Source organism: Copidosoma floridanum, unplaced genomic scaffold, assembly GCF_036245765.1.
Source record: "Copidosoma floridanum isolate Cflo_tuat_1 unplaced genomic scaffold, Cflo_Japanese_pri ptg000040l, whole genome shotgun sequence".
NCBI lineage: Eukaryota > Metazoa > Arthropoda > Insecta > Hymenoptera > Encyrtidae > Copidosoma > Copidosoma floridanum.
Genome location: NW_028321917.1, coordinates 2,770,189 through 2,797,457, shown reverse-complemented (window position 1 = coordinate 2,797,457; position 27,269 = coordinate 2,770,189). Strand labels below are relative to the sequence as shown.

Here is a 27,269-nt window from a genome sequence, read left to right as displayed (position 1 = left end):
TATCCAGGCAGTCACAATTGCTGTTAACTGCAGTCAAGAAAGAGTTAACTTAAGAAGCTCACCGGTCTTTTTTAGGGCCATCGGACGTCGAACTACCTTGCCAACAAATGCATTAAAATTAACAAAGTTGACTGAAAATAGCCTTTAGGGGTCATAAAAGTCGTAAGCATACCAATAGTCGCAAAAGGGTATATTGGAAAGAAAACCTTAAATGTATCTAATGAATACAATTTGAGGCGTCAAGAAACTGACGCAGAAAATTTATCGAGATTGAAACAGCAGCGTCAAAATCGTCAACTTAAGAGTCCATTACGTGAGAGATCAGCTTTTCATTGTACCCTCACAGCAATCTCTGAAATCTTTAAAGATCCTACTTCAGATTTTTTGATGAGTAGAAAATGTATTTGTGTTTTTGTGGCAATAAAAATGTTGGGTTTAAGGTCCAGGACTTTGTTGCTCTGGTAATAAAATTGTGAGATATGAGAAAAAACAATTTTTTTTTATATAAATTTTTTGGGTGTTTAAAATCTTAACAGCTTTAAAAAATAGCCCTTTTCGTAAATTACACAGAAGAAATCAAATCAACAACTTTTTATAGCCATCGATTATTTTATGGCATAAAGAACGCACGGTACTTTTCAGCATAATTATTTTTTTGAATTTGTACACCTTATTATTTGACCAAATAAACTATATGGATTCCGAAAAAATATGTTTTTAATAAGAAGATTTTTGTTCTGAGATGTATCGGGAATATGTGTAAAATTTTCTAACTAAAAATGTTTCACATTACGTGTCAACACACTACGGTGTTTTATTTAGTAAGTCTCGGGCGAAGCCGAGACGGGGGGCTGCTAGTCGTTAATAACTTGGCCCAGCATAATCTCAGACCCTTGAAATTGAAGACACGTACTCTTCTAGTGACATACAATTAGCGAATATTATAGCCAACACGGGTGAAAAAATTTAAAAAAAGTTATAAACAAATTAAACAGGCAAAATATCGATTTTTGGTGAAAAATCGGCTACAACTTGGCCCAGCATGATCTCAGACCCTTGAAATTGAACACACGTACTCTTCTAGTGACATAAAATGAGCAAATATTATAGCCAACACGGGTGAAAAAATTTAAAAAAAGTTATAAACAAATTAAACAGGCAAAATATCGTTTTTTAGTGGAAAACGTGGATAATCGTGGGAACTTGCGCTCCGAGCGCAATTATTGATGTTGGCTCTTTGCTTGTTGAGACGTATCTGATTTATTACAATAATAGCGGAGAGAATAACTTAAGTTAACTATACAAATATACACTGTAGTCGTCATATGAGTCAGAGTAGAAAAAGAGATAAGATAAGAAAATATAAGTTCTGAAATTTAAGTATGTATAAATGTAAAGTGAAAGTTATAAAATTGATAAGTGTTACTTTTAGATGATAAAGCAAAGATAAAGCTATTACAATTCCAGGAAATATAACTATTGCATTTAACGTATTGTGCTAAAGAAAATTAGAAAATGAAGAGAGAATTAAAAGTTCACGATTGGCGTGAACAATACCTGTTTTTCGTAACACCCTCCGATAATCAATGATGTATCTTATTTTAAGAAGCCTTTAATTATGACGGGTAAAGTAGAAAATTTTTTTTTAATTTTTTTTTAATTTTTCTTTTTAAGTTAACTAAAAAAATGAGCACGGTAATTCAGTGCGTGTTTGCATGTAAGCAAGCACAAGTAGGAAAATTTGACAATAAATACCACAAATTTTTATAAAATAAAATTATTATGGGCACAAAATGCTACTACCGCTTTGTGCCCTTGAAATAATTTTTTTTTCACTAAGAAGCAAATGATTTACCGAGCCCAAAATGGACTTACGGACGAAGAATAGTATTTATAGTAATTAAATAATACTACCCTCAAGGCACTACTTAAAGCGCGTTAGATTGTTTTAGTTGCAAATACACCAAAAATTCTAACTTGACTTAATAGGTTTGGCATGAATGAATAATTATCGTTAAATAATGAAGCAAATATTGCGCATTTTTTTTTTCTTTTTATGCTTTTAAGTTTGAAATGTCATTTAAAAGTCATTCAATTGTTTACAGCTTCAGTCAACGATTATATATCTAAAGATTCTATGACAATACGATTATAAAAAATGTGTAAATACACTTCTCATTTTCATACAGACTATGCAACTTCATAGAGCATAGTTATTCTAATCGAAGAATTTAAAAATTTTCAATCTACCTATCAGCAAGCATGCTATAAATTGATGTTTTACACAGTTTAACTATAGTTGTTTACCTTTGGCAGTCTGCTGTACTACAATGTGTTATCTTCCAATTTTTTGTGCATCTATTGTGAATTACTATGCATGCAATGAATTGATGTCACGCACAATATAACCATAGTTGTTTACGTTTGGCGCTTTGTTGCACTACCGTGTATTGTGTAGGTTTTTCACTCCTATGCCGCCTGATACCACCAATTACCATACATGCATTTAATTTACTAAATGAATGACATAACTGCGTTTTTAACTTTTTGCGGTTTACTGTAAAAGCTATGTCGACTTCCGTTTTTTTATAAGTCACGTAGTATAGAATCTGCAGAATGCAAGCCCGTACTCTTCCGGTGTATAATTTTTTCGGTGTCGTGTGATAAGGTGATTACTTTGTTTTTAGTAACTAGTCCACTTTTATAAAGTTAGTTACTGCATGCATACGATTACATAAAATATTGGTGGGGCTCTTTTTTTTTAATTTCGTACACTATATTGTGAGAAAGTTGTGATCTATGTTCCATTGTGCTTATTCACGTTTTGTATCTTTTAAAGCACACGTTTACGTAGAGGTCAATTTTTTCGTATGTTCATGTTGGTGTTCAAACTCGTGCATCTGTTTATCTTTGACTAGCTATAGATATATTCTTGCTTAGCTTCATTAACATTGTCAACAGTGCAAATTTATGTATATTGCAATGTGTGCTTTTACTTTTTTAGAGTTGTGACAATCCATAGTGGTTTTTGTGTGTGTATATATATATATATTTTTTGTGAAAATTTGTTTATCCACTGCATGTTAATTTTTCTGATACATAGACTTTTCTAATCAGATCTATATTTCAGCTGCACTTTGGCTTTTGTGTTTATTAGAGGTGAGCTACGAGTACTAGCGCCTAAGAGCCCGTATAAATATGAACGAAGTGGCTAAACTTGACACTGAAACCTTAACCATTTCACGTGTTCAAATGAAAAGCGCGAAAATTAAGCGCCCTTCTATCATGTAAAAAAGCATCATGCGGCAATAGCTGGAACTAAAACCTTATCCATGGGGCCCACCTCAAATAAGTACTGATAAGCTTTGCTTTGGTAATTTCTTTTGTTATAATCATTTTAACATGTTGTCTAAACTTGGCTTGAAGCGGAAATCTAGCAAAGGTCGAAGTGACCTTTCGAAACAAAGCAAATATAATGTTGAATGGCAAGATTAATGGTTACGTAACCCGCATTTCAAAGGTTGTTTAAAAAATCATCCTACTTTACCGCAGACAGCAGAATTCATTTGTTGCCAAAAAAACTTTAAATTTACGAGAAAATCAGATCTTTATCGTTCAGATCTTTATACATTGGCGTCTTTATATGGCTACTCTATTAATAAAGCAAAAAATCGGGAGTATTTAAAACTGTCGAGTTACTTGCTCTTTCGCTGCAGCAAAGTACACAGAGTTCTGTAACGACAGTAGCATATTTAGTGGTAGAACACAACGTCGCGAATAAATTAGTAGATGATTAAGTACTACTTATTCAAAAGGTGATACTTGATCCACCAGCAACAAAGTGCATGCAGATGAAGCGAGCAAAAGCCTGTTGCGTAATAAAAAAAAGCGCTGTATCTTTTCTTTCATTTTAGAGTGTTGTTGACACTTTAAACAATGTTCATTATTATATTCTTGTGGACGCAAACACTAATATAAGCAATACATAGATTTTGTGCATTTCAGTGTAGTATTGTAATATGACAAAGAAAAAAATGTCCAGCATTTGCTTCAACTTTTAGAATTATTGGTTAAAATAATTTTTTGGTAAGGTAGTTTAATCTTAGGTGTCCCTTAAAAGAACCAATGGGATTGATGGTAAAGTAGGGAACGTAAATACTTATAATGGCCCTGAAAAGGGCAAGGGGTGAAGCTTTCAGCTAATCCTTATCATTATTCTTGATGATGGAGACCTGGTTGCGGGTAGCTTGACTCTTGCCCTCGAAGTCTCTGTGTACGAAGACCGTGTTAAAGGAAGGTACACCACTGATCAAAGAATATCTTGTCTTCGGGTCGTTTCCCGGATAACCAACCGCTCATCGTTAGTCGGGAAAGTGGGCTTAGAGAATACCTTCTCTGTGGCTATGCCACTGGTTTCGACCACTGAGAAGGAAGCCGTTGTAGCTGCCTGTTCTCCTCAGGGCTGACTTCCCTGGCTTACATTTAAGGTAAAAAATTCTCTAACGGCACCAGGCAGGATGGTAAAACGGCCACATAACTCTGAAGTGTTAGAGAAGATTGTGCTCTGGCTAGACAAGTCTCCTGGTATTTCACCAGAGACGTTATCGGTTACAATAATTTTTTATTGGTGGCACTCGTCGATCCTAGAGGTTCAGGGTGTAAGTAGACCTAGGTCACTCACCGATTCAAGAAAAGTGTCGTCAGTAACCAAAATACCCAGCCGCACGCCTATCATCTACATTCTCGGTGCAGCTCGATGAACTGCCGGTAGACGACTGCAGAAATTTTCGAGACACACCAGCGTATTATAACCACACTGATGTTAAAAGTAGCTTCGATTTTATGTCAACGCCATTTAGCGGATCCTACTAAACTAAAGTAGGACGCTAGCGTATTTTTGCAAAACTTTGAGCTTATTTATTTCTATTGTTACCAAGTTTTTCAATATTAAAATTATACTAAAAGCATCTAGGAAGAGCGTAGAATCGGTAAGCAAAATTTCAGCATAATCGGCTAAACAGTTTTCACGGTTAGCGATTACAGCAGTTTTAGAAATTTTGCTTTGTATATTACTAGCGGCCCCCCGTCACGGCTTTGCCTGAGACTTACTTAATAGAACACCGTAGTGTGTTGACAAGTAATGTGAAACGTTTTCAGTTAGAAATTTTACATTTATTCCTGACACTTCTCAGAACAAAAATCATCTTACTAAAAATATATTTGTTCGCAATCCATCAGTTTATTTGGTCAAATAATAAGCTGTAAAAATTAAAATAAAATATATTTATGCTGAAAAGTACCGTGCGTTCCTAATGCCATAAAATAATCGTTGGCCATAAGGAGCGGTTAATTTGCAGTTTCTCCCGAGTAATTTACGAAAAGGGCTAATTTTTAAAGATGTTAAAATTTTAAACTCCCAAAAATATATACTCAAAAAAATTTTTTTTTCTCTTATCTAACAACTTTATTACCAGAGCAACAAAGTCCTGGAGCTTAATCTTTATATTTTTATCTTTACATTTTTTATGGCTACAAAAATACAAATATATTTTCTTCTTATTTAAAAATCTGAATTTAGATTTTCAAAGATTTAAGAGACAACTGTGAGGGTAAAATAAAAAGCTGATCTCTCACGCAATTGGTTCTTTATTTGTCGATTTTGAGGCTGCTGTTCCAATCTCGATAAATTTTCTGCGTCAGTTTCTTGGCGCCTAAAAATGTATTCATTAGAAACATTTAAAATTCTCCTTCCAATTCGCCCTCTTGCGACTTTTGTGATCCCTTAAGGCTATTTTCTGTCAACTTTTTTAAGTTATAATATATTTGTTGGTAAGGTAGTTCGACACCCGATTACCCTAAAAAAGACCGGTGAGCTTCTTAAGTAAACTCTTTCTTGACTAAAGTTTACAGCAATTGACAGTGACTGTCTGGATACCTCAGGGTGATCTTCTCTGGCCTGCTGTTGAAGACCCAGACTGATCGGAAGAAAAATACCAAAGTCCGAAGCTTTGGGGCTAGTTGTAGTGCTCTTTTCCAACGTCTCCTGGTATAACGTCGAAGACGTTGGTGTCTAAAGCACTTTTTTTTGCAGACTCAGTTATTTTGATGATCTAAGGTGGAGAGATTAGTAGAGATTGGTTCGTGATGCTTGTCCGTTGGAGACTCCCGTTGGCTCAAGTTTTTTTTCCTTCATAGCTGTCAGGTTCGCCCAGCGCAGACCTTGGAGAGGATCGGTGATTCCTGGTTGAATGCTTAGAGTCGAGAGGGTAATATAGGGTCGTCGGTCACCGTGGTTCCCAGCCTTGCGACGAACAACTCTGCTCGTGACGTCTGCCAGTGAATGACTGACTTGGTTTAATAGTGGCTGGCTTTACGTAGTCTTTTAGTCGGCGAATAATGTTTCCGGAAATGGTAGTAAAAATGTATTTGTTGGCAAGGTAGTTCAAACTTAGGTGGCCCTTAAAAGAACCGATGAGATTGAAGGTTACGTAATTAACGTAAATACCTATATTGGCCCTGAAAAAGGCCAGTGGTGAAGTTTCTAGTTATTCCTTGTTATTATTCTTAATGATGGAGAGCCAGCTGTTGGTAGCTCGACTCTTACCCTTGAAGTCTGTGTACTGAGACCGCACATGAGGGAGATACGCCGCTGACCAAAATATATCTCGTCTTCAGGTCGTTTCCCGGATAACCAACCACTCATTGTTAGTCTGGAAAGTGGGCCTAGAGAATACCTTCTCTGTAGGTATGCCGTTGGAACGACCACTAAGAAGTTGGCAATTTTGGCTGCCCGGACTCTTCAGGGCTGTCTTCCCTGGCTTACATTTGTAGTGAAAAAATTCTCTGACGGCACCAGGCCGAATTGTGGTACGGTCACATAACTCTGAAGTGTTGGAGCAGGATGTGCTCTGGCTAGACACGTCTCCTGGTATTCCACCGGAGACGTCATCGGTTGAAATACATTTTTTATTGGTGACACTCGTCAATCCTGGAGGTTCAGGGTGAAAATAGACCTAGATCACTTGCCCATTAAAGAAGAGCATCATCGGTAACCGGGATACACAGCTGCACGACTATCATCTACATTCTCGATACAGCTCGATGAACTCCCGGTAGACGATTGCAGAAATTTCCACGATGCTCCGGCCTATTATAACCACACTTATTTAATTCTGTCGCAGGTAGCTCCGATTTTATCTCGACGTCACCTAGCGGATCCTACTGAACTAAAGTGAAAAACTAGCTTATTTAAGCAAAACTTTGGGCTGATGCAAAATTTTCGCAAAATTCAGTATTTTTGCGGTTACTAATTACAACGGTTTTAGCGACTCTGCTTTATTTATTTGTAAGATAAGACTAGCGGCCGCCCTGTCTCGACTTCACCCGAGACTCGCAGAATTAAACACATGTTTGTTGACACATAATATAGAACCTTTCAGTTAAAAATTTTACATCCATTTGCGACACTTTTTGGAATAAAATACTTCTTATTAAAGTACTATAAAAAGTAAAAAAAAATGTAATGATGCTAAAAAGTACCGTGCATTACTTACATTATAAAATAGATATTGAAAGGGCCGCTTATTTGTACTTTTTCACATTATAATATAGAAAGGGTTATTTGTTAAAGCTGTCAGGATAAAAATATAATTGAAAATAGTTTTTTTGATCACAAAATTTCAGTATATATAACATTTTTAGTTTAATTTTCAGAAGAAATTAAAACAATCTGATGTGGATCACCAGTTCTTGAAAGCCCGACGTACGAAAAGTTTGATGAGTGTTGGAAATTCCCTGTTTTCTCCACAGAGATGTGCTCTCTTATTAGTATGTAAACGAAGAGACTCTACAGAATGCTAGAGAATTAATGATTTTAAACAGGCATGAATAATATCAGCTCTAGTTCCTTTCGGAATTACTGGTAACATCTGCCTAAAATCACCAAATAAAACAAATGTAATGCTACCCATTAATTTCTGGTTTAATCTTAAATCTGGCAATGTTCTATTATTTGCTTCAATGTGAGCTCTGTGACTTATTGTGCACTTATCTCATTTAATAAATGTTGTATCTTGAAGAATTTTTCCAAGAAGGACATTTTTGCGTATCGGACACGTGTAATCTTCTCCAGAAAAACACATAATGGGAGTTTAAAAATAGAGTGAGCTGTTCTACTTCCACTCAAGAGAGTGGCAGCAATGCCATAAGATGCGACAGCAAGGGACAGTTTTCCAGCTGATCTTGCTTGAGCCAACATAAGATTGATTAAGAATGTTTTTTTACCATACCCTGTCGGGGAGTTCGCATTCTTGTCTTGATTTCAGGTTGGGAAGTTATGCATTCCTGACCAGGACGGGATTCTTTTGTTGCGCACTAACGTACTGCGCAGCCCTATCCTAGTTACTTTCTTATAGTAGTCCTCAGCTACTTTGCTACTTATGTGTATACAGCTATAGTCAACAATTTACTACACTCAGCTAACGAAAACCGGAACACTCGGATCATAACTTCAATAGTAATGCCGTACGAATATGCAGATTAAAGAGTGTAAGTAAAATTAGTGATTTTAGCCAGTGAGTAGTGTTATACTCAACAAGTAAAAATAATTAAGTACTCAGTCTCTATACGTCTGAGTACTGAAAACGATTCTGTGAGAATATAAATAAAGCTTCTATATTATTTTCAAGTACATTTTTCACGTAGGAAACAACCGTCACAGGAGCATAACATACTAATATAATTCCTATAGTGCTTGTATATATGATTTTAATAGAAATTTTGTGTTATTGAATTGTATATGTAATTGAACGATTTCTACGAGCGTAGCTGCTGCATATAGTACTGCAGTCGCTATATATTGTTTTCTATCTTGCTCGCTTTTTATTTCCCTAGATTTTGGGTTCTCAAGCGGAAAAATAGTATACAAAACAGGTTCGAAAAGGCTTCTTTACGAACCTTGTTACGGCCCTCGCCTTCGGCTCGTGCCGTAAACCTCTCGGTTCGTAAATCGAAGCCTTTGCAAACTCGTAAGTAATATACTATTCCAGTGCCTCCAAGAGCATCTAGGAAGAAGACTTTTTCACTACTATTTAAGACATGATTAATTATACAATCAAAAGCTTGTCGTTGATCTGGAACCAATTTTAGAAGATTTTGCTCAACGAAATTATGTAAATAGTTATTCCCGGTCAAAAGTTTTCAGATAAAAATATAGCAAAAAAAAACAGCTAAAAATATAGCCACAAATTTAGCTGTATCATGTGTTTTTTAGCTATAATCGTATGTATTTTTAGCTATATTTTTAACTGAAATTTTTCATTTGGTTTCTAACAACTGAATTTTCAGCTGTAATTTTGCCATATTATCAGCTAAAAATATAGCTGAAACTGCATGCGTTTACATGGGCCATAGGAATAGCTATATTTTTAGCTATATTTGATAGCTGATTTATTAGCCAAAAATTTAGCAAAAACTGTACGAGCTACGGGAACAGCTGTTATTTACAGCTAATTATTTAACTTAAAATTTAGCTGATGTTGCATGCATGTGTAGGCTACAGAAATAGCTGTATTTTTAGCTGTTATTTACAGCTGATTTTTCAGCTATAAATTTATATGAAACAGCATGTATTTGCAACTGCTGTTTATAGCTGATTAATCCTACAAAACTATTCCCGTAACTGCGTATAATTGTATGTATAGTATTCTTTAAGTATTAATAAAAAAACTGAATAGCAAGGAATAGTAAGTATAACGAATTTTTAAGATAATATTTTTGTAATTTTTTTTTTTTTTTTTGGAAGTAATCGTCCATAAATATATTTTTATACAAAAAAATTCAAGTTACACCTGTTTAATTCTGTACGATTAATAAAATAGATTGAAAAAAGACATTTTGCCCGGTTTTATGAATAAGTTACCATAGTTGGTAGATGTGATATGAACGTTTTTTTTCCAACTTCAATTAAAACGCAGATTTTTTTAATTGCTTTTGTTTCAATGACGCTCTTATTATTGTCTACATTTACAACCATTTTTATATGTGTACATACATTCGAAAACTCATTATTTACGATTATTTTATTACAGACACACAATTCGCGGTTACTATGGGCATCAACTAAAAATTCCAAAATTTGTACATAGTCGCCAGTTTTTAATAGAACAATCGAATTGTTCGATTTTGTTAACTATTTGTGAATTGACTGATATAAACAATTATTCATGAATATCCTATGGTATGCTTGTGTTTTACTAGATAATTCATAACCACGTGGTTCAACTGTTGGTCTTTTCGGCACGCCAAATTATCTACAGCTATCAGTTTTATTTGATTTGAATGTATTTCTTAGTAACAAATCATTACAATACTGTAAAGCAGGAGAAAATTGTTGACGATTCCGAATGAAATCTGTTACCATAATAATACTGCTTTTCATACAGATGTGCCTACAGATTTGATGAATAACACCTTTAGCGGCATAAATAATTTTGACGATTTTCCTATTACCAGACTCAAATGGATACTTACTATGAGCCCACAATGGTCCCCAGTTACAAACACTTTGAGTAATATGGTTAAGTTGGTGAACATTAAAAGACATAGCCATTTTTGAGTAATAGTACTTAGTTTTTGCCACAAATTCTTTCAAGTAACCATTGGCTTTTGATAAATCTTCTTTTTTAATACTTTCACTCATTAAAATTAAAATTTCCTCCACTAACAAGCTCCAGTGATAAACCTATGTCTTAAAATAAGGTGTTCTAAGCGCAACTTCATACAATAAGGGTAAACTATCAGTTTTCCCACTCTCGGGCTTTCCAAAAATTTGTATCGCATATTGACCTGGATAATCGTGATCAATGACATGGAACCTTAAAAGAACGAAATTGTTGAGTTAGAATTTTAATATCGCTCGCTGAAAACGAGTAACTTCTCCCCTGGAATAAAACCAATAATTAAAAAACTGTTTTGCAATACCCAGATCCACACAGTGCATGTGGTCTGGGACAAATCCATCTATGATATTGAAACCATTTAAAAGCCAAAGTGGAGAAACGATTCTTACACCATGAATTGTCGAATGTGTCTGTAAGGCTATTTGCAAATCAATCAGAGTATTTTCCTGCGTGCGTAGCTGGATAAAATCATTCTCATCTGGAACTGGATACTTTAAAGCATGACCTCTACCATAATTTACTTTTTCTCCACGCTGTAAATACCAGTTGCAACCAAAGAAACCGTTGAACTGAATGATTCCCTGCATTTGAGCTCTATATATTGTATCCACGCAACAGCATAGGGAAAACAATTTAACATGTCTTGTCTCATTATTGACTATACAACATATTCCTTTTTCAGAGTACATGTTCATTCGTTCAACAAATGATCGTACAAATAATATCATGTTTGGTTTATCACGTCCAAACCACAAAGCTACGATAAGTGGGTTACTTCTGTTACAAATGGGAACTTCATTTATCGTAATTTGAATAGGCCAAACTGAATACTTAGAACTTACAAATATAGGCGAACCATCGCTATTAAAAGTGACGGTCGTGTAATTTGATTTGCCATTATCAGCAAGTTACTTACACAAATTTTAATAGCACAAGCCATCATAAATATCTGTTATGTGACTAGGTACTAGTCTTTGCTTACCACTAACGATAGTATCATAATATTCAGAATTACTCTCAATATTATGTTTTATTTCATTTGTAACATCAAGTAATACAAAAAAATCAGTATATGACAGAGACTTCAAATTAATATTTTCTTCGCAATTGCAACAGAAAATGAAGCGTTGGTTTCAAGTATACGTATCGATATATCCTCTTCATTTCGGACAATTGGCATGATATTCGATGTTTTCTGTTGGGTAAAAATATTTGTCCATAAAACACCGTGTACCTGGTATAATGTGACAATTAAAAAAACAATTGATCATTTTACACAACGAAACTGCACCATTAACTGGAAGATGAGATCTTTTTATAAACGTTAAACTACATTTTCCTGAATAACCTGATTATATTCTGGTTTTTCTAATATATACGAGGTAAAAAATATATACGGAAGTATAATTGTATCATAAAAAGTGCTGACTGAATCTTACGTTACTATAAATGTTGTTGTCGATATAACTGCATGAATTTACGTCATCCAAATCGTTTGTATAATCTGAAACAGTATTTAAATGAATTATGTCTTCGTATTTCTTCTTTATTATTTCAATTTATTATTCAAAATTATTTAAAATTTATTTTTAAAAACATTTGTCTTTCAAATTACTATTAATTTCTACAGTTGCTGCTCAATAATCAGTAAAATACGTGTAATGTTGTAAAAAAAATTCTAAGTTAAATATTTGAGTGGTACGCCTCGGGGTGGGGTTACATGGAGTTTCCTTACAGAGAAGATGCTTTCTTACACGCAAGATTTCCAAATCAGAAAGTTTCAACCAATTAGAGGAATTCTTAAGCCCTATGTTGGTGCTCTGATTGATCAAAATTTTTTCTCAAAACATCTTTTTCTTCAGTGAGAAGGCTGACAAAGTTAGTGAATATGGCTCCTGCGTAAGATGGAAGTTAGAAAGAAGTTAAATATAATTTACTTTTTTTGAGTCAGACATTTCGGAGCGCGACGCTTACTGTCCCCAATTTTTGACGCGACAAAGGTAAATTATCCTTTTTTAATAATCTCAAAATTTCCACAACTTTGGTCTCGAGCATATGTTATTATAAAACTACGTTTGATAAAGTTGCAGTTGGTTCCATTTTTATAACGGTCATTGATTAATTTGACAGTCAAGAGTGTTAGTCCATTTTGGCAGCGACTGTGATTATCCGTAGTCAACTTTATATCTACTATCCATTGGGGCAGGTTGCGGGTTCTAAATTTCTGTATGAGGCAATTTTTTAAAACTGACATAACTCATCACCGTTTATCGGTATCGCAAAAATACTTCAGATCTCAACAAATCATAAGCTTTCTTAATATTAGTTAGATTCACGGCTGGTTCCAAAAAATTTCTCCCTGGGCCTCAGCTCTTAGACTAGAGCAAGAGCTACGGCCCAAGCCCGAGGGTAGTCGATAATCTAAACCAGCCGCTATTCTTACCAGAATCGAGGAACTTCATGATTCAAACAGATCCGAAATATTTTAGTTATATTTTATTTTGGTAAAGAGTTATTTGGTGAATACAGTACTGTCATGTAGTCAATTTTAAAAACCAGTCGCAACTTTCACCAATAGATGGAAAATACAAAATTTGTTAATAAAGTGCCATTTGCAGCAAAATTAGAGCTAATCCGTTACTTAAAATATACTTATATGTGGGGATGGCGACCTAGCAAACTAATCTCAGATGGCGCGAACGGTACTTAGACTTTAGCCAATGAGATGTAAGAATGGTTTATGCACGAAAGTACACATATGAACTGCAGGCTACATATATACGTCTACTTTCGTGCATAAACCGTCCTCACATTTCATTGGCTAGAGTCTAAGTACCGGTTGCGCTATCAGAGATTAGTTTGTTAGTTCACCATTTCCATAGGGAACCAAAGAGAACCGGTTATGTTTGGTTCCCTATGTATAGGTATATTTTGTTGATATAAGAGAACCGAACCGAACCGAACCGAAAGTGGCTTGAACAAATCTACTGTATTTACTACTCCAGTGACGAATATGAAGCCCTATTGCGTTTCGAAAAAGTCAGCTGCAAGCTATAATCCGTCATACTGTAACACGATCTTCTTATTAATAAATTATTTACCACGGAAGTTTTTACATTCGTATAATGATTTTCAATAATTAGTTAAAAAGTGTACATATTTGTATTACCTGTTATACCCGCAATTCCCTCGGAATTTTTATTTTAATTTGAAAACCATTAGCTTAATGATTCATACACTAAACATCTAACAGGTAACCTAACAAAACACTCTATTAACTTTTGTCAAACCACGTTTTATTTGATGAAATATTTCAAATATAATATTTGTTTTATTCGATTAGGCAGGAGATCAGGTAACAACCCACACATCAGACAACTACACTTTTGGTCGTAAACAATGTTTTTGTGTTTGGTCTGTGATAGAATATTCAAACACAAATCTCAACTCAATATTCACAGCAGAAAACATATTGAAGAGAAACCATATAGAGCAAAGTATGTAGTAGAGACTTTTCGCAAAAGAGTAATTTAAATATCCATATGAAAAGTCACCTCAATATGAAAACTTTTTTGTGTAAAATTTGTGGGAAATCATTTTGTACGAAGAGTCAGTTATTGTCACACGTAAGTACTTATAATAATATCAAGAAATTTAAGTGTCATCAGTGCAGTAAGTCTTTTTCCACGTACTCTCAAGTGCATACTCATGCAGAGACTCACTCGAACAAAAAGTTTGCATGTGATGTGTGTAAAAAAAGTTTTACACGGGCCAACAATAAAAAACTCCACATGAATGTACACACTAGAGATTGTGTGTACATCTGCGATACATGCAAACATAATTTTTTTGACAAAAGTAACTTAAGAAAACACGTTAAATATCATTTTATAGCAGTACCTCCCAAATTGTATATACCATCAATGTCATTTTAAAATTAAACATAAAACATGCAAATTTGTGTACCCTTTCACAGCAATTTACTATTGAGTTAATAAAGAAATTTTTTTATACATACGTAATTTTTTTACTTAATTACACTGATTCATTTATATTATTTGATATGAAGCTTGATCAAAAGTGTAAATTATATACCAAAATATTACATCCTGGCATCTGAACTATATTTTTTTGTCATCATGTAACCTTCAATAATAAATAAAATAATAAAACGTACCATCACAGCCTCTCTCCAGTGAACTTTCATGAACCACTGTTTGTTCTAAATTGTCAACACTCCTCATACCTAAAAGTAAAAGTAGTTAAAAAATAATACGGTTGATTTTAGAGACTATATACACATCTTAAATAATACTAAAACAGGCAATACATTACAAACAAACAAAATGAATTAGGTACTAATGAAAAAGTTTTTTTACCGCTGTTATTGTCTGCAACAATAATTAAAGTACTATTATTTCTGTCTCCTGATTCCTCACTTTACTGCAGTCAAATATCAGCAGTTATTTCTCCAGTTACATTGGAATTATTGGAAGCAGAATCTGTAAATGTACGGTGTAACTCTGCAGTAACATTTTCAAATTCAACTTCTTCATATTCCTATACATAAAGTATAAACACAAAAAATAATTGTTTTTGTTTGAGTAGCAAGCTACATAGGTTACGGTACGCAAAGGTAGCAGTTTTCAGAAGCCACGTTTAATCTCACCTGCATGTATGAATCACGACTTAAATTTTCTGAAGACGTCATATTTCAAACAGTACACAGAGAAACAAATTCCGAGCAAAATATATTTCGTACATATAAATATATATTTTAATTAAATTATGATACAAGTATCGTCGTAATTGCTGTTTGCCCACACATAAAACAAGTTATGGGTGGATTTTTTTTTTGGGATGGTATTAAGGCCACTCCCAGAGTTCCTCAAAGGGGGGGGGGGAATTCACCTTTTTTACGTCAGAAATTCCGAAGCGTGACCCTTATCGTTTCCAATTTTCGACGCGAAAAAAGTAAATTTTCTCCTTTTAATAATCTTAAAATTGCCGCAATACTAGTTTCAAGCACATGTTTCTGTACAAATACAGTTGCTAAAACTGCGGCTGGTTCCAATTTTATAACGGTCATTGATTAACTTGACAGTCAATTTTCGATCAAGAGGATCGTTCCAATTTAGCCGCGACTATAAATTTTGACTTGTCAACTTTCCATGCTCCATCCATTGGGGCAGGTTGCAGCTGGTTCCAAAAAATTACCCCTCTGGGCCTCAGCTCTTAGTCTAACTTGTATATTACCGTAACATACGATTGTATAACCACGACTTTTTTTATATTACTACCATATCGACTAATATCGAGTGTCTCGAAAGTCTCGATGTGCCAACCTAGTAGTAACATACCCAACAAAACAGACCAATCAGCTATTTTTTTGTTTTTTTTATTTATAATTTTTATTTTACCATGTCAACAAAATCATGCATCCCTTTGTTTTCTTACAAAACGCTCCATTATCTGTTATTTTTACTTGATTTGTGGGTGATTTTTGTTTCTTGTAGGAACTCTACGAGGAGCTAAAGTGCATCATAATCGTTAACCATAATCGAGGCATCTACGCAACCAACACACGCGAGAATCAGAATGGTAGAAGGGGGTTCCATTTCTGTCCAGCCGATTTATAAGATACTTGAGTTTAAAAGCATCCTTCCGAAAAAACAACGACGATTTTGATAAGAAAAAAATTTACGTAGCCATAATGGCAATGGGTGACAATTATGAAGAGGACGAATATAACAAGGATAAAAAAATCGCAGTACAAATTGCAGATCTAGCCAGTAGATGATATTCCCGTATAAATTCGTTTCTTGTACTTCGTTTTCGTTACAAAAAAATAACCTCCCAGGTATTAGTCGTAAGTGTTTATGAATCGTACACTTTCATTCCTCAAATCACTGAATAATATAATTACGAAGGGAGTATATAAAATAAAAAATTTTTATTTATATATTCACATTACCTAGTGATTCTTGATTCTTATTATTAATTTTATGAGTACTTCAGTATCAAGTTCTTGTACAATGTATCAACTATAGTGTTTTTTTTTTTTTTTTTTTTTTATATCATAGTGCTCTACGTCCGGCTCCTTTAATAAGAGCACTACTATGGGCACTTAGCACTTAGGAGAAGGAAGGGAAAGAGGGATAGGAGGCCTCACATTACTAGGAGGGGGGTAGGGAGAAATTAGGCAATTTTGCTGCGAGGAGGTCGCCTAAACCCTCCTCGAGGAGCATTGCGTGGTGAAAAAGCACTTGTGAAAATACACAGAGGTACTTGCCCGATAAGTCGCACTGGCCGGGAATCGAACCACGATCTCCCGCGTCCCAATCCACGACCTAGCCGACTGAGCCACCGCGCGCTCATCAACTATAGATTATAGTACGAAAATGTTATACATTGAATTTACTATTCGAGTGCTAATTATAACTATCAGTCATACATATGTGTTATAGAAAATGTGTGGAAAAATACTTTCCCGTAGCACTGGAATAGTGAATACAATGCCCAATGTGTTTGTACTGGAGTAGTAAATACAATGGCAAACAACGTGGTACTGGGGTACGCATATAAATATTAGTTACGATGAATAAGTACGTGGGATTTATACTCGATAAATGTTACTTGCGGGTTGAAAGCCCTAATAAATAAAAAAAAAAGATTTTAATTCCTTATTTTTTTTATTCATGTATTTCCTAAACCAGGCACTCCAGATAAAGTTCTGCAACTGCTCAAGAGACGAGCAAATTTTCCCAGACTCGACTTGTCAGTTATACAAAAATACAAAAATAAAAAATTCAAAGGGCCTGCAGAAAGTAAAAATCTAGAAGATGCATATGATTACTTCGACGATGACGATGTACAAAAAAAAGCAGACTGTCATGAAAAAAGAAAAAAAACAATTAAAAACCGCAAAAGGAGGGAAAGCTCAAGCTTAGAGGATTTGGGGAATGAAAAAAATGCAAAGAAAAAGAAAAGCAGAGTTCAACATATCGTCAATTCGAGGTCAGATGATTGTGAGGAAGAAAAGAATAAAAAACAACAAAGAAGGGAATATGAGGTATGTAATGTATCTATTGCTTAACGATTTAATATTGTATGATTCAGTAACCGATTACGTGATTGAAACATAAACAATTTGTTTATGTTTTCAGAATCGTAAAAAAGCAGAAGATGCTTTAAAAAGCAACGAAAATGATATTGTAAGTCGTAAAGTGAAGGCCTTTATATCAAACGACAACTTACTCTTGCCCCAGTTTGAGAAAGTACAAGAAGTTGCCGACAATATTGAACAATATCTCGACCTATCTCCTACTAAGGAAATTGTCAATTCTATTTTTGATACTACATTAAGCAATAAAGGCAATGATCAAGATCTGCAGGGCAACATCATCATTTGTTATTGGAATTGGAATGACTCAAAAAAAAAAAAAAAAAATTAAAAGAACTTCAGGAAAACAAGGAAGCTAGTTCAAAGCTGAGAGGAAATCTAAGTGACTCAGGTAATTGCATATTTATTTTTAGTTTTGTATTCAGCATCTGTATTTAAAGTTATTGCTACTTTTATTAATTAACAGATGTTTTGTCTGCTGATAAAAACAAGTTAACTGAGAAGCCAGGCGATTGTAAGGTTAGTAAGTGTATTAGATAAATGAAATTAATTTTTTTTTACATACATCAATCAAGTATTGTAAATAATTGTTTTTTCCAGCTTGTTTCTCTCACACGAGTAACTTTAACACCAATATCTAATAATGATAAATTTTTATCCATTATAAACCCCGCAAAAAAAAGTTGTACTTTGCTAAATTTAATCAAGGGACCAAAGAAAAAGAATATAAACAATGCAAATCTCAGTCAAATGATTTTAAAAAAGAATTTGTGATCATACACGACAATGGCGAAAGGGTACGTAACTAATGTAACATAATTTAGATCTGTTTAATACATTTTCATTTTTAATTGAGGAACATTCATTGTAATAGGTCAAAATGATATCTCTTGGAAACGACATTAGTATAAAGAAGGCTGATTTTGAAACAGCTCTAGCGCAACCGAATCCAAGAAGATTTACAATATATATATTGCGAAGTCTTTACAGTTCCCATGAAATGTGTCAAAGATGCGTATCAGGCGATCCTATCTGCAAAACGCCAAACGGAGTAAACCCACGCAAGCAGATAAGCCCAGTCAAGTACGGTGCTGTAAGAAGTAAGTAAATAATTATTTAACATAATTTTGTTTATAGTAAAATTTCTAATATGTGTGTTTTCAATAGGAAGTCTTTACTATTACTTGAAAAAAAAGATGAACATGGTAGAGGACTCCATTGATTTTGTCCAAAAATTGTAAAATTTGAATAAGCACATTACAAGGGAATATAATTGTCAAGTTCAACAAGCAAAAAAGGAGAAAGGTGACCAGCTGCAAATTTTTCAAGATAAATTATGTAAGGAGATATTACCTATTTTTGTTAAAATTTTTTTCTCCTTCAGTGAAACCAATTGCGGCCACTGCAGAACAACACCAACGCTAATCATATGGAAAAATTCCTTATAAGGCTTAATCAAGAACATAGAGCATTCAGAATATTGAGTAGACTTTAAAAGTCTGACTTTTAATTATAACTTTTGCTTAACTTAGTGTTTAACAATATAAAAATTTTTTTTTATTTATTTAAAATTCATACTAGATTTGACACAGGTCTAAAATTAATCTGAGTATTACAATAATATAAAAAAAAATTAATCAAACAACTTCAAAAATATAACAACTTATTACTTATAATTTTTATTATATATAACGTTGAAATAGTAAGCATGCAGAATGTATACAGTCAACGTTGAAATTATGACTCAAGTTAAATTAATCATCATTTATTAATATTATCGGTAGCTTAATCTTTTCAGATAACTTTATTCTTGCACTAGACATGACATAAGTCTACAACGTATCACAAAATTACTAAAATCTTTCTTATCATAGACTTACCTAAGAATTATAACTTATTTTTCGAACTATCATTTTGTTACTCAAGTGCTACTTATTATAAATAAACATGCATATATGTAAAGAACTTAATATACACATATGACAAAAATAAGTATCCAAAACTATTCGCACATCTATAACATTTATAACTTATTTGAATACATGCAATATCAGCTAAATTTATAGCTACTGAATTAGCTAAAAATACAGCTATTCCCGTAGCCTACACATGCATGCAACATCAGCTAAATTTATTAGCTAAGTAATTAGCTGTGAATAACAGCTGCTCCTGTAGCTCGTACAGTTTTGGCTAGATTTTTGGCTAATAAATCAGCTGTCAAATGTAACTAAAAATATAGCTATTCCCATGGCCCATGCAAACGCATGCAGTTTCAGCTATATTTTTAGCTGATAATGTGGCAAAATTACAGCTGAAAATACATTCGATTTCAAAATCGTTGAGTTGAATTCGTCGAGAGTGAAGAATATCTTCGCATAATTGTTGTTCGAACATATCCTACAAAATTTGAGGTTGCAATGACTCACAAAAAACTAAAATAACTGCAAATAAGTCACGTTGTTACGTGGGAATTGTGGAGTTTCGGGGTGTAAGGGGATTGAATACACGTGGAAGAAAGTATATATTCGTTTATTAGAGTCTCAAAGCGAGAGCAGTCGCGTGCGTGGCGTTAGGTTCGGAGGCTGATCGGAGAGAGAGAGCGGGAGAGCTGATAACGCTCTGGCCTGCCGCCGAGAGGTGATCATCATACTCTGTATCCGCTGCTCATGCGCCGTGAGAGGTGAGTCTTGGGCGCGAACTTACAAAGGTTCTAGATACTGTACGTCACAACGTAATATAAATAGATTTTTAGACAAAGCAGCAAGTGTTAATTTCCATTGATCATCATTTTCCAATAAACCAAGTGCGTAGCAGGCAGCTTTCAAAGTTGCATATATATACATATAATCAACGGTTTTTAAGTACTCAAATGAAATTAGGCCTCGAACATATTGGAGTACCATTTGAAGATGGAAGCACTTTGATTGAGTGGGACAAATCGTATAAACTCCATAGAATATAGGTATACCTATGGCTGAATCTTTTTTCATTTCTGGCCAGCCTGGAACATCTTTTCCTTGTTCTCTTTTCACAAATTTATTATTGTCCCATCGGGAATAGGCGGCCACTTCAGAATACAAAAGAGTTCTAGCAAAATCATCTATTACGCAAAGTTCAAAATTTGATAATTTTCAAGATGGACATCTAAATGTAAGACTGTAGGAGACCGTGCGTGAATCTCAAAATCAAAAAAACTCTAAAATCCCTTAGAGGAACAAATATAGCGTCTATTGACATAGTTTACAATTTCGTCAATATTTCCAACTGAAAAAGTAGAACGATCTGATCCTTTGTTGAAGTATTTGCAAATATATTTAATTGCTTGCACTGAATGACAAAATTCGGCATTTACGTGTGCATTGAAACATTGAGATAAGACGGGTGAGTATGGTATAACCCAACGGTTATCAATTTGTACATCTTTGACACGAATTGTAAGTACAGAACTATGACCTCAATCTGCAGGAGCTCTTCTACGATAGGTTGGGTAGCCGTCATTTGCAGTTTGAGTTTCTTTAACAACATTTTAAGGATACTTTTTTGTACATTTTCCATTATTCATACATGGTGAAGCCATGTTGAATTCGCCGCAAGGTCTACAAATTATACTTTTTAAAACGATTTTAAATAGCATGGGATCTTGTTGAGAATCTATTAATTCAGCTAAAATGATATTGTCTATTTTATCTGGCTGAATTTTTGTTTTATGCCATAAAAGTATGTGCATGTGAGGTAGGTCTCGTTTTTTCCATTCGACACTATAGATCCAAGCATCAACTTCACCATATATTGCTTTCTAAATGAGGACATCTTTAAGTTTTCTTAATTTTAAGTGAAAAACCCTTGAAACAATGTCATTCCTGTCTGAAGGTTTATGATTTGTGTGATTCATTTTTCATTTTTCGACCATTCAGGATTACATGTCAAGGTGATAAATAAACATGAATGCCCAAACGCACGTACGTAAGCCATTGCATCATGAGTTTTTTCATGCATAAATCGCGGTGAGCCAGTGAATAAGGATGGTAAAGTTACAGGCTGTCCGATACTGGAGGGTTCAATGTTACTATCATTATTTATTGCATCTTGTAGATAAATCAAAGTTACGGCAAACAGTTATTTTTTATGTGTTCTCAAGTAAAGCAAAAGATCTGTGATTATTTTTATCAACAACAAATTGATTAAGTTGTTATAATAAAGCAATAATCCAGTAAATAAGCCGGAAAAAACTAATATGCAGAAAAATGGGAAAACACAACCGATTTGAATGGGACCTTTTGTATTGTGTTCCCAGAACCTTCAGAAACCTTTATCATCCTAAACCTACTCTGGCAATTATAAATGGTTAAAACTAGCGTAGTTTCAACCCCCTGTAGGCACCCTAAAAAAGTGACGTGGTAAAAAAATTCATAAAATTGATATTCGGCCTCCCAAAATGGTCTGTCGGGGGTTTTTTGTGTCGCTGAACAGGATTATGACAACGGCGATAATCTCTGAGGTATATGGTGTCCAGGGTGGACAGGATCAACGTCATCTCTTGGAGTTTTATGGAAATTCGTAACGTAGACAGTTGATACTTGTTACTCGGGGGTTTTTTGGGTCAATGAACCAAATATGAAATAAAAATTCTAAAGTCTCATCATGTACACTCATTGCTTTTTGAATTATTAATGTTTTTAAATTTTTAAATTTTGTGTTTGTGATTTTACAAAATAAATAAATCGGACGTTTTTAAACTAATCACGTATCATCAAATTTCAAATTTTTGAAAGATCTGATAAATTGTAAGGGCAATGTGTTTGTGTTCTATTTACGTTTGTAAATAATGCCGCTTTTCATGAAAATTGCATGATAAAGTCAAGTTATAATAGGAATCATTTTTCACGTTGAATTTAATTACTTTTTAAAGAACATTATGTTTTTTTAAATTTTATTATTCTAGCATCAATAAAACTTGGAGTCTAGTTCATATCTTTGTGCGCTTTTGTGCATGCACTTGCTGCAGCTTTTAAGGGCACCAACTTTTAATTCTTATTGTTGAATATAAATCATTTCAGACAGATCATTCCGTACTTAAATAGTTATAATATATCTTAGATATTTACAACGTTACAATTTTTTAATATTTCAGAAGCTACGATTGCTGTATCAAAATTTATTTTTATAAAATGTTGCCATACAATTCAAGTATTCGGACTAAAGATAGTACAGAATATTCATCGGCAGTGCTAGAACAAGAATCAGACTATGATTAGTGTAAATATGTTAATCCAGTAATGAATAAAAACTCAGTACAAATATTTTAAACAATTTTTTACTTTTTGTAGAGATAAGAAAGCTATTATTTACATGTACACGTACGTGACATGTAACAAGTCTCAACTGTCTACGTTACGAATTTCTATACAACTCCTAGAGATGACGTTGATCCTGTCCATCTGGGCACTAGATACCTTAATTTTTTACTTTTTGTAGAGATAAGAAAGCTATTATTTACATGTACACGTACGTGACATGTAACAAGTCTCAACTGTCTACGTTACGAATTTCTATACAACTCCTAGAGATGACGTTGATCCTGTCTATCTGGGCACTAGATACCTTGGAGATTATCGCCGTCGTCATAATCGTGTTCAGCGACCCAAAAAAACCCCCGAGGGGCCATTTTAGAGGCTAAATAACAATTTAACAAAATTTTTGGGATGCCAACAGGGGTTGAAACTACCCTAGTTTTTTAAATTTTTATTTGCCAGAATAGGTTAAGGGTGATGAATGTTCTTGAAGGTTTTGGAAACACAATGCAAAAGGTCTCATTCAAACTGGTTGTGTTTTCTCATTTTTCTACCCTTTCCGGCTTATTTACTGGATAACAGGTAATTTATACGATTATTTCTTAGCATCAATTTATAAGAGTAAAATTGCGTGCAAGAAACTGTTTTGTTTGGAAGACTGTGAAGTGGTATATCAATAGAATATCCATTTTTTCTGAAAACAAACATAAGAGGATATTGCAAGGAGCCGTATAATCGGTGGAGCTCAGAAATTCGCTCCAACCGGCAATGTCGACTATGTAGAATGTCTCTAGGGCCTTTTTCTTCGGCAACTGATAGTGCTGCAGCAACTTCATTCACCCTGGGCGCATTGTATCGTCCTCGATGCACCCCAACACAGGGGTTCGGTCGGCATGAATAATCAATTTAAAGATTTCAAGTTCATCTACTGTTCAAAAATCATAATTGGATTTTAAAGTTCTTACAAGAGGATTGCAATCATGCATAATTTTTTGTGATGATTCAGTTCAAGTTTTTTTAAGGCATTATCTGACCGAATAAAAATTTGTTCTGCTTCAGACATGAAAAAGATTTGTAAGCACTACAGATATTAGTCCTGTTCAGGAAGTAAACTGCTTATAAGTGGTATACTTGACCTTGAATCTTTTAAGTTTTCCTATGAAATTACATAAGTAATGTTAAATGGAATAACACTTGGAAAGACACTTGGAATATTATTTGGAAGTCCAGTTCCAAAACCACATCTGTAATTCCAAAAGAAATTCCAAGTGGAACTTTACAAGTGTGTGTACATATGTAATTACAAAAATGATTACATATTACTTCTTTCGGAGGGATTGTCCTACAAGTACCTGATAATGTGTCTGCTCAAATGTTTTAATTATCTTTAGAAAAAGTGATATAAATGTTTCAATTATCTTTAGAAATAGAGTATTGTTGCGGTTGCTTCAGTTATTGCGGAACTCTCGAACGATGCACATATTTTAATTGAAATGATGAGTTATGGTGAGTAAACACTTGATGTCACTGAATTAAATTATAGAATATCTAATAAATCGGACTTCAGTTCCAAAATAGCGTTCAAAACTTTACATTTGCATAAAAAAGTATCACATCTGCAATAACTAGTGCACATGTTACATTTCTCACTATGATGGTATTATTGTGGATACCTCGTTGATTTAGCATTGAAATAGACCACAATAATACGTGCACAATAATAGGTACATGAGTTTACACGTTTATAAACGGGGAATTAAATAGTTTTTGAGTCTTATATTAATACAAAAAAAAAAATTACAACAATTTGACGAACTGAATTTCTTCGATAAATGTTCAAAGCACACCATTTTGTAAATACTGCAATAGTACCCCTAACACATTTTCTAATGTTATTCTACAATAGCTAATGTTAAAAACAGAAACTTTGCATGAAAATTTCTCGAATATTTGTCAGGCTTGGAATATAATCAAGGATAATAATGAATTTAGCAGATGCAAATCAATCAATTGAAACATATGTCATTAAGTAGATTTTTGCTATGAAGCTACCTCAGTTTTTATCTTTTAATTTTGAGTGCAACCAAATAAAGCTGAAATATCAACACGGTATACAATTTTTTGCTCTACATGCTGATATTATTAATTTCATTTTATCTATTAGAGTTTACGAGACATTCGCGAAATAAACTTTTAAACGTTATTTTATGGAGTTAGACAAAGAATCTGCGTTTTTACTATTTTTTCCGTTATATACAAGGATGATTGCATATAATATCCAAAATATCTGTTTGGATATCAACTTTTAGGTTAAACAGATTTTCAATCAGTCCAGTTAGTTGATAAGAGGCAAGGAACACCTTACAACGCCCCTGTGATCAGCGTTTAAATTAAACCGTACACTTGAGTTAATTGTATATTAGCAATAATGTCGAATATCTAAATATGCATGACGCATATCTAGTTGTACTAATAGAAGTGATGACGCGTACATATACCTCTTTACATGCAAAATGCGATTTACGTGTACAAACCCATACATTCTTATTTTTACTGTTATATGAAAGATCTAGCTACATTTTGAATTATACACCAACATTATACACCAAAACACATACATAGGCTAAGTATTTAAGGATATGTAGGAAAAAGAGAGATCAATAAGAAAAACTTTTCTTACCTTAATAATCAGCTCTATCTCGGGTACATCGCCGTTGCTTGTGCCGTTCTCGTGGCTGTCGTCCGCCATTCTAGCCGTCTCCTTTAGCTAGCTGTAATACACTCGCGTGACTCGAAGCTTTTACAATTTCGCCTCTACGAATATAACACTTACATACGTACGTATTCACAGGAAAGACAATACTAATTAACTGGGGGCACCTTTTTCTCTTAAGTTCAATCACTCTTCACAACACAAATAAAAATATTAGTTCAGATATAATACATATATCGGCTGAGAGTAATGATTAACACTACTGTGTAAAAAAAAAAAGATAGTTGAATTTTACGCTGGGACACTGAGTTTCCTGATCTTAAAGGAAACTGGCAAAAAGTATGCAAGATTTAATTTTATTTAACATTCACTCTGTGTTGACGTGAAAGATACGAATGCTTACATAGTGACATATATTTATAAGGTACGTTTTTTTTGCGATCGGTCGTTCGGTCCCATTCCTAAAGAAAGTATACCTATATTCATGATATGTATATTGATATACATCTCAAGGAATCGGACCGACTAACCGACCGATCAAAAAAAAGTACCCTAGTATAGTACGGGAACGGGAGGTCGCGTCCAAAAAAAAAAATGATTCCAAGGCTAAATAACTGTCAATTAGGAAGCCTTCTTACAAATATTGTGCATTACAAGACGAGTTGATTGAGATTGGGGACAAAGTGGCACAGTGAGAGGTTAAAGTCAGTGTCACAAAATTTTACAATGACTTATTTTAACAAACGTGAAAATGAGTTTTCAGAGTAATGATTATTTATGCAGAAAAATTAACCAGTCATCTGTAACTAGGGACACGGCCGACCAGCTCGGTATTTAAATTTGTAGGATTTGTAAGTAAGGTGTAGCAGACGACATCAGAATATATATATATTATGAGCTCGTCATTAGATTCGTTCACCTTACAATCCAGGGACGGTCGCACTCAGAGAGCTATTCACAATTCACAACGGAGACGAGTGATGCGCAGTACGCATACAACAGAGTACTCGAAACCACGTAAGATGGCGTGACGCCAGCTTTTGTATCGTTGCTGCCCCTGGGTGTAATCCGCAATCGCCGCCAGCAGTTACATATGTACGACGTGACAACGTTGCGTGGTTGGGGGCGCTACTGTCGATTTATTGGTGATGTGATCCGCAATCTCACCAGCAGTAAAGCAGACGACGTCGGTCTACTAGCTCTTTTTCGTGACATTTTCTGATTGTAAACAAAGCAAAGCAGACGACAGAATGTCGGAAAATGTCACGAAAAAGAGCAAGTAGACGGACGTCGTCTGCTTTACTGCTGGTGAGATTGCGGATCACATCACCAGTAAATCGACAGTAGCGCCCCCAACCACGCAACGTTGTCACGTCGTATATATGTAACTGCCCGAACAGAAATTGAGTTCAGGCACTGAACAGGTCCTGGACAGGTGCCTGAGCTGCCTGCGCAGGACCTGC

General features: G+C 34.3%; 1 protein-coding gene across 2 annotated transcripts in view; it reads right to left on the bottom strand.

The window, feature by feature from the left end:
• The window catches only part of Clic (chloride intracellular channel protein 5), a 134,444-nt gene extending 107,757 nt beyond the window's left edge, over positions 1 to 26,687 (bottom strand). The window contains exons 1-2 of one of the 2 annotated variants that reach the window (XM_089597854.1): positions 25,774 to 25,799; positions 14,857 to 14,925 (exon numbers count right to left, since the gene is read on the bottom strand). In XM_089597854.1, the coding sequence (XP_089453980.1) occupies positions 14,857 to 14,886 (30 nt within the window). In that variant the 5' untranslated portion in view covers positions 14,887 to 14,925; positions 25,774 to 25,799. Of the gene's footprint in view, positions 1 to 14,856; positions 14,926 to 25,773 lie in introns of both variants that reach the window. The other variant, XM_014352201.2, reaches the window with a different exon arrangement.
• Between the last annotated feature and the right edge of the window lie 582 nt (positions 26,688 to 27,269).